The sequence below is a fragment of the Scyliorhinus canicula genome, chromosome 6, assembly GCF_902713615.1.
Source record: "Scyliorhinus canicula chromosome 6, sScyCan1.1, whole genome shotgun sequence".
Lineage (NCBI taxonomy): Eukaryota > Metazoa > Chordata > Chondrichthyes > Carcharhiniformes > Scyliorhinidae > Scyliorhinus > Scyliorhinus canicula.
Window position 1 is genome coordinate 35,700,892 of NC_052151.1, and position 9,459 is coordinate 35,710,350.

A 9,459-nucleotide genomic window follows, 5' to 3' on the forward strand; every position below is an offset into this window, starting at 1 on the left:
CGAGGACCAGAACAGGCACCATGCAAAGGGACTGTTGGTCCTTGCTCATTAACCTCACTCCAAAAATATAGTGCAGTAAGAAGTCTTACAACACCAGGTTAAAGTCCAATAGGTTTGTTTCAAACACGAGCTTTCGGAGCACTGCTCCTTCCTCAGGTGACTGGAGAGGTTATTTGACGCAATCCCATTGTTTATTTTTTACAGCGTGCTGTATTGTAAGCAAACTGGTTACATTGCAGCTGTGACTGCACGTCGGGAACTTCACAAAAATTATTCCATTGCCTGCAAACCTCTTTCTGATTCACAAATCCATGCCTATCTCTGTCTTCCAAATAATTCCTACATTGGGCAGGAGGGTTTGGCGGGGGCGGGGGAGGTCATTCACAAAAACAACTTCCAGGTAACTCGCCCTTCCATTTTTGAAGTAAAAGGACAAACTTTGGACCATGGCACACCATCATAGAGTTAAATCATTCTTCGCTGGTTAAGAGCTCGTCATCCGGCAGGTAGGGTGCCATAGAATGCAACGCACATGGGTGACCAGACTGAGTAAAACTTTACAGGGAACAGAACTCTTGGCTTTTGCGTTTGAGTGTGGAGACTGGTTACAGCAGAGGAGGCCACTCAGCCCATCATGGCTCTCTGCAAGAGTCATTTAGCTAGCCCCACACCCCCGACCCATTCTTCAAAGCTCTCTATTCTTTTTCCCCTTGAGGAGCTTATGGCTGTTCCCTTTCGAAAGCCCCAATTGCATCAGTTTGAACCATGCTCTCAGCCTGTGCATTCCAGATCCGAACACACTCGCTGCGTAAAAGATGTTACCCGTGTCGCCTTAACGTCACTTTACATCAACACCCTCTGCTTCTCCATCCATTGAACCACCAGCCGATGTCATCATTGTCACGTGGGAGGTACCTTTACGATATGGGTGTTTATAAATGGGTATGTATATAAATATCTGTAGTGAGTGTACCTTCAAGAAATGGGTGTTTACTACTGCAGTGATGTCAGAGAGTGGGTGGAGCTGGGCTGTCTGTCAGCTTTTTACTTTCGTTTTAGGCTGTTTGCTGCAGGGTGTGTTTTAGTTTCATTTTCAGAGCTGGATAGCTGCAGTCACAGCCAGAAGGTGTATGAATCTTTCTCTGTAATCTAAAGACTGTAATCGATCCTGGTGATTTAAAACTAATAACAGTAGTGACTTTAACCTGATGTGCTTCTGATAAAAGTTTTGTTTTTAAGTCGTATAGAAAGGAAAGCTTAAAGGATTACTTAGTGTTGTAGTTTTTGGGGGCTGTATTTGAATTAATGGTTGCTAAGATGTTCACTGTATGTTTTAAAAAGGTTAACTTGAGTTCATATAATAAACGTTGTTTTGCTTTAAAAAATACTTTTCCATTTGTGCTGTACCAGATCTGTAGAGTGGGCCGTGTGCTTCCCATACCACAATCTATTAAAAGTTGTGGGTCAGGTGAACTCCATGATACACTTTGGGGTTTCTAAACCCTGGCCCTTAACAATCACAAAGTTTAGAACATAGAAGAACATAAAACATACAGTGCAGAAAGGAGGCCATTCGGCCCAACGAGTCTGCACCGAACCCACTTAAGCTCTATCCCCGTAACCCAATAACCCCTCCTAACCTTTTTTGGACACTAAGGGCAATTTATCATGGCCAATCCACCTAACCTGCACGTCTTTGGACTGTGGGAGGAAAATGGAGCATGGGAAACCCACGCAGACACGGGGAGAACGTGCAGACTCTGCACAGACAGTGACCCAAGCCGGGAATCGAACCACGGATCCTGGCGCTGTGAAGCCACCGTGCTAATCACTTGTGCCACCGTGCTGCCTTGGAAGTTCACAGTACTTCCAAGCCCAAGTCATCTGCACATTTTGAAATTATTTCCCTGTGTACGCGGGTCCGGGGGAGAGGGAGCTGGGCTGACTCCAAAGGCCTTTAAACACAGTGGGGAGGGTCTAGTTTTATACTGGATAAATATGTACCTAGTTGTATACTGGATAATATAGGAGGAATATCCAAGGTAGATTCTTTACTCAGAGAGTGGTTAGGGTGTGGAATGGTCTGCCTGTTGTGATAGTGGAGTCAGACACTGTAGGAACTTTCAAGCGGTTATTGGATAGGCACATGGAGCACACCAGAATGACAGGGAGTGGGATAGCTTGATCTTGGTTTCGGACAATGCTCGGAACAACATTAAGGGCCGAAGGGCCTGTTCTGTGCTGTACTGTTCTCTGTTCTCTCTACACGGGATAAATGTGTACCTAGTTGTACACGGGATAAATGTGTACCTAGTTGTACACGGGATAAATGTGTACCTAGTTGTACACGGGATAAATACGTACCGAGTTGTAGACGGGATAAATATGTACCGAGTTGTACACGGGATAAATATGTACTTAGTTGTACACGGGATAAATATGTACCTAGTTGTACACTGGATAAATATGTACCTAGTTGTATACGGGATAAATATGCACCTCGTTGTATACTGGATAAATATGTACCTCATTGTATACTGGATAAATATGTACCTAGTTGTATGCGGGATAAATATGTACCTAGTTGTATACTGGATAAATATGTACCTAGTTGTATACGGGATAAATATGTACCTAGTTGTATACGGGATAAATATGTACCTAGTTGTATACTGGATAAATATGTACCTAGTTGTATACGGGATAAATATGTACCTAGTTGTATACTGGATAAATATGTACCTAGTTGTATACTGGATAAATATGTACCTAGTTGTATACGGGATAAATATGTACCTAGTTGTATACGGGATGAATATGTACATGGTTGTATACTGGATAAATATGTACCTGGTTGTATAAGGAATGAATATGTACCTAGTTGTATACGGGATAAATATGTACCTAGTTGTATACGGGATAAATATGTACCTAGTTGTATACGGGATAAATATATACCTAGTTGTATACTGGATAAATATGTACCTAGTTGTATACTGGATAAATATGTACCTAGTTGTATATGGGATAAATATGTACCTAGTTGTATATGGGATAAATATGTACCTAGTTGTATACTGGATAAATATGTACCTAGAACATAGAACATAGAACGATACAGCGCAGTACAGGCCCTTCGGCCCTCGATGTTGCACCGACATGGAAAAAAAAAACTAAAGGCCATCCAACCTATACTATGCCCTTATCATCCATATGCTTATCCAATAAATTTTTTAATGCCCTCAATGTTGGCGAGTTCACTACTGTTGCAGGTAGGGCATTCCACGGCCTCACCACTCTTTGCGTAAAAAACCCACCTCTGACCTCTGTCCTATATCTATTACCCCTCAATTTAAGGCTATGTCCCCTCGTGCTAGCCACCTCCATCCACGGGAGAAGGCTCTCGCTGTCCACCCTATCTAACCCTCTGATCATTTTGTATGCCTCTATTAAGTCACCTCTTAACCTTCTTCTCTCTAACGAAAACAACCTCAAGTCCATCAGCCTTTCCTCATAAGATTTTCCCTCCATACCAGGCAACATCCTGGTAAATCTCCTCTGCACCCGTTCCAAAGCTTCCACGTCCTTCCTATAATGAGGCGACCAGAACTGTACGCAATACTCCAAATGCGGCCGTACTAGAGTTTTGTACAACTGCAACATGACCTCATGGCTCTGGAACTCAATCCCTCTACCAATAAAGGCCAACACACCATAGGCCTTCTTCACAACCCTATCAACCTGGGTGGCAACTTTCAGGGATCTATGTACATGGACACCGAGATCCCTCTGCTCATCCACACTATCAAGAATTTTACCATTAGCCAAATATTCCGCATTCCTGTTATTCTTTCCAAAGTGAATCACCTCACACTTCTCCACATTAAACTCCATTTGCCACCTCTCAGCCCAGCTCTGCAGCTTATCTATGTCCCTCTGTAACCTGCAACATCCTTCCGCACTGTCTACAACTCCACCGACTTTAGTGTCGTCTGCAAATTTACTCGCCCATCCTTCTGCGCCCTCCTCTAGGTCATTTATAAAAATGACAAACAGCAACGGCCCCAGAACAGATCCTTGTGGTACGCCACTCGTAACTGAACTCCATTCTGAACATTTCCCATCAACTACCACTCTCTAATCCCGGCCCTGGGTCACTGTCCGTGTGGAGTTTGCGCATTCTCCCCATGTCTGCGTGGGTTTCACCCCCACAACCCAAAGATGTGCAGGTTAGGTGGATTGGCCATGCTACATTGCCCCTTAATTGGAAAAAAATAATGGGTACTCTAAATTTATAAAAAAAAACAAAAAAAAAACTACCACTCTCTGTCTTCTTTCAACTAGCCAATTTCTGATCCACATCTCTAAATCACCCTCAATCCCCAGCCTCCGTATTTTCTGCAATAGCCGACCGTGGGGAACCTTATCAAACGCTTTACTGAAATCCATATACACCACATCAACTGCTCTACCCTCGTCTACCTGTTCAGTCACCTTCTCAAAGAACTCGATAAGGTTTGTGAGGCATGACCTACCCTTCACAAAACCATGCTGACTATCCCTAATCATATTATTCCTATCTAGATGATTATAAATCGTGTCTTTTATAATCCTCTCCAAGACCTTACCCACCACAGACGTTAGGCTCACCGGCCTATAGTTACCGGGGTTATCTCTACTCCCCTTCTTGAACAAAGGGACCACATTTGCTATCCTCCAGTCCTCTGGCACTATTCCTGTAGCCAATGATGACCTAAAAATCAAAGCCAAAGGCTCAGCAATCTCTTCCCTGGCTTCCCAGAGAATCCTAGGATAAATCCCATCCGGCCCCGGGGACTTATCTATTTTCACCTTGTCCAGAATTGCCAACACTTCTTCCCTACGCACCTCAATGCCATCTATTCTAATAGCCTGGGTCTCAGCATTCTCCTCCACAATATTATCTTTTTCTTGAGTGAATACTGACGAAAAGTATTCATTTAGTATCTCGCTTATCTCCTCAGCCTCCACACACAACTTCCCACCACTGTCCTTGACTGGCCCTATTCTTACCCTAGTCATTCTTTTATTCCTGACATACCTATAGAAAGCTTTTGGGTTTTCCTTGATCCTACCTGCCAAAGACTTCTCATGTCCCCTCCTTGCTCGTCTCAGCTCTCTCTTTAGATCCTTCCTCGCTTCCTTGTAACTATCAAGCGCCCCAACTGAAACTTCATGCCTCATCTTCACATAGGCCTCCTTCTTCCTCTTAACAAGAGATTCCACTTCTTTGGTAAACCACGGTTCCCTCGCTCGACCCCTTCCTCCCTGCCTGACTGGTACGTACTTATCAAGAACATGCAATAGCTGTTCCTTGAACAAGCTCCACATATCCAGTGTGCCCAACCCTTGCAGCCTACTTCTCCAACCAACACATCCTAAGTCATGTCTAATGGCATCATAATTGCCCTTCCCCCAGCTATAACTCTTGCCCTGCGGGGTATACTTATCCCTTTCCATCACTAACGTAAAGGTCACCGAATTGTGGTCACTGTTTCCAAAGTGCTCACCTACCTCCAGATCTAACACCTGGCCTGGTTCATTACCCAAAACCAAATCCAATGTGGCCTCGCCTCTTGTTGGCCTGTCAACATATTGTGTCAGGAAACCCTCCTGCACACATTGTACAAAGAACGTCCCATCTAATGTACTCGAACTATATCTTTTCCAGTCAATATTTGGAAAGTTAAAGTCTCCCATAACAACTACCCTGTTACTTTCGCTCTTTTCCAGAATCATCTTCGCCATCCTTTCCTCTACATCCCTAGAACTATTAGGTGGCCTATAGAAAACTCCCAACAGGGTGACCTCTCCTTTCCTGTTTCTAACCTCAGCCCATACTACCTCAGAAGAAGAGTCCCCATCTAGCATCCTTTCCACCACCGTAATACTGTCCTTGACTAGCAGCGCCACACCTCCCCCTCTTTTGCCCCCTTCTCTGAGCTTACTAAAACACCTAAACCCCGGAACCTGCAACAACCATTCCTGTCCTTGCTCTATCCATGTCTCTGAAATGGCCACAACGTCGAAGTCCCAGGTACCAACCCATGCTGCCAGTTCCCCTACCTTATTTCGTATACTCCTGGCATTGAAGTAGACACACTTCAAACCACCTACCTGAACACTGGCACCCTCCTGCGAAGTCAAATCTGTGCTCCTGACCTCTATACTCTCAATCTCCCGTACCCCAAAACTACAATTCAGGTTCCCATGCCCCTGCTGAATTAGTTTAAACCCCCCCAAAGAGCACTAACAAATCTCCCCCCCAGGATATTGGTGCCCCTCAGGTTCAGATGTAGACCATCCTGTCTATAGAGGTCCCACCTTCCCCAGAAAGAGCCCCAGTTATCCAGAAATCTGAATCCCTCCCGCCTGCACCATCCCTGTAGCCACGTGTTTAATTGCTCTCTCTCCCTATTCCTCATCTCACTATCACGTGGCACGGGCAACAACCCAGAGATAACAACTCTGTTTGTTCTCGCTCTGAGCTTCCATCCTAGCTCCCTAAAGGCCTGCCTGACATCCTTGTCCCCTTTCCTACCTATGTCGTTAGTGCCAATGTGGACTACAACTTGGGGCTGCTCCCCCTCCCCCTTAAGGACCCGGAAAACACGATCCGAGACATCACTTACCCTTGCACCTGGGAGGCAACATACCAAACGTGAGTCTCTCTCGCTCCCACAAAATCTCCTATCTGTGCCCCTGACTATTGAGTCCCCAATTACTAATGTTCTACTCCTTTCCCCCCTTCCCTTCTGAGCAACAGGGACAGACTCCGTGCCAGAGGCCCGTACCCCATGGCTTACCCCTGGTAAGTCGTCCCCCCCACAAGTATCCAAAACGGTATACTTGTTACTCAGGGGAACGACCGCAGGGGGTCCCTGCACTGACTGCTTCTTCCCAGTCCCTCTTACAGTTACCCATCTATCTCCAGTCTTTGGTGTAACTACTTCCCTGAAGCTCCTATCTATGACCCCCTCTGCCTCCCGAATGATCCGAAGTTCATCCAGCTCAAGCTCCAGGTCCCTAACACGGTTTTTGAGGAGCTGGAGTTGGGTGCACTTCCCACAGATGAAATCAGCAGGGACACTGACGGCGTCCCTCACCTCAAACAATATGTACCTAGTTATATACTGAATAAATATGTACCTAGTTGTATATGGGATAAATATGTACCTAGTTGTATACTGGATAAATATGTACCTAGTTGTATACTGGATAAATATGTACCTAGTTGTATACTGGATAAATATGTACCTAGTTGTATACTGGATAAATATGTACCTAGTTGTATACTGGATAAATATGTACCTAGTTGTATACTGGATAAATATGTACCTAGTTGTATACTGGATAAATATGTACCTAGTTGTATACTGGATAAATATGTACCTAGTTATATACTGAATAAATATGTACCTAGTTGTATACTGGATAAATATGTACCTATTTTTACTGCAGGTCCCACTGTCAGCAGGAGGAAGGGGCACGGTTCCCAATCTCAAGTGGAATGCCAACAGCAGCTGGACCATCTGAAATGTGGGTTCAAACAGACCCCATTTCCCTTTTCCATGGGTCCACAGTGTCAGGGTCACAAATTGGTGGGTGGGGGGCTGCATTAATACTCTGAAAGGGCAGATCACACTGTTCAGGTGGCATGATCGGAAATTATGTCAATTCTCTTTAAACACGAAAACATAAAACAGGCAGCAGCTGTCAGAATAAATCCCACACACACTTGGTGCAGGATTGCGCAGCTGTACAGGCTCCCCTACCCCCAGCTCACTCACCAGCCCCAGGAAGGCCCAGCACACCAGGAAGGTGTCCACACAGCGGCCGCTCTGTCCCCGGGCCGGGCGAAGCCTCACCCCGGCCTCCCGCTCCGGGCCCAGACCTGCCTCGAACAGCGTCTCCTCCTCCTGCTCCTCCTCCGCCGCCAGCAGCTGCTGCAGCGGCCGCGCGAACCGCACCTGCTTCCTCCCCGCGGCCGAGGGGCCTCCCGCCCGGGCCGGCATCACCGGCTCCCCGAGGCCCGTCTCCCCGCAGCCCGGCTCCCGAGGCCCGGCTCCAGCTCAGCAAGTGTCGGGGGGAAGGGCTGGGAGCGACACTCAGCGGGGAAAACACAGCAAATACAACCCAGATATACACCACACACACTGTCTGAGATATACACCACACACACTGTCTGAGATATACACCAAACACACTGCCTGAGATATACACCAAACACACTGCCTGAGATATACACCACACACACTGCCTGAGATATACACCACACGCACTGAGATATACACCAAACACACTGTCTGAGATATACACCAAACACACTGTCTGAGATATACACCAAACACACTGCCTGAGATACAGTATACACCAAACACACTGCCTGAGATATACACCACACACACTGCCTGAGATATACACCAAACACACTGTCTGAGATATACACCAAACACACTGCCTGAGATACAGTATACACCAAACACACTGCCTGAGATATACACCACACACACTGCCTGAGATAAACACCACACACACTGCCTGAGATATACACCAAACACACTGTCTGAGATATACACCAAACACACTGTCTGAGATATACACCAAACACACTGCCTGAGATATACACCACACACACTGTCTGAGATATACACCACACACACTGTCTGAGATATACACCACACACACTGCCTGAGATATACACCACACACACTGTCTGAGATATACACCACACACACTGCCTGAGATATACACCAAACACACTGTCTGAGATATACACCAAACACACTGCCTGAGATATACACCACACACACTGTCTGAGATATACACCAAACACACTGTCTGAGATATACACCAAACACACTGTCTGAGATATACACCACACACACTGTCTGAGATATACACCACACACACTGTCTGAGATATACACCACACACACTGCCTGAGATATACACCACACACACTGTCTGAGATATACACCACACACACTGCCTGAGATATACACCAAACACACTGTCTGAGATATACACCAAACACACTGCCTGAGATATACACCACACACACTGTCTGAGATATACACCAAACACACTGTCTGAGATATACACCAAACACACTGTCTGAGATATACACCACACACACTGTCTGAGATATACACCACACACACTGTCTGAGATATACACCACACACACTGCCTGAGATATACACCACACACTGTCTGAGATATACACCACACACACTGCCTGAGATATACACCAAACACACTGTCTGAGATATACACCACACACACTGCCTGAGATATACACCACACACTGTCTGAGATATACACCAAACACACTGTCTGAGATATACACCACACACACTGTCTGAGATATACACCAAACACACTGTCTGAGATATACACCACACACACTGTCTGAGATA

The 9,459-nt window shown here is 45.7% G+C and overlaps 1 protein-coding gene across 1 annotated transcript in view; it reads right to left on the minus strand.

Annotated features, from left to right (window-relative positions):
- Positions 1–8,273, minus strand: part of mfsd4b (major facilitator superfamily domain containing 4B) — a 40,354-nt gene extending 32,081 nt beyond the window's left edge. The window contains exon 1 of the mRNA XM_038799148.1: positions 7,830–8,273. Coding sequence (XP_038655076.1) covers positions 7,830–8,054 — 225 coding nt within the window. The 5' untranslated portion in view covers positions 8,055–8,273. The remainder of the gene's footprint in view (positions 1–7,829) is intronic.
- Positions 8,274–9,459: the final 1,186 nt, after the last annotated feature.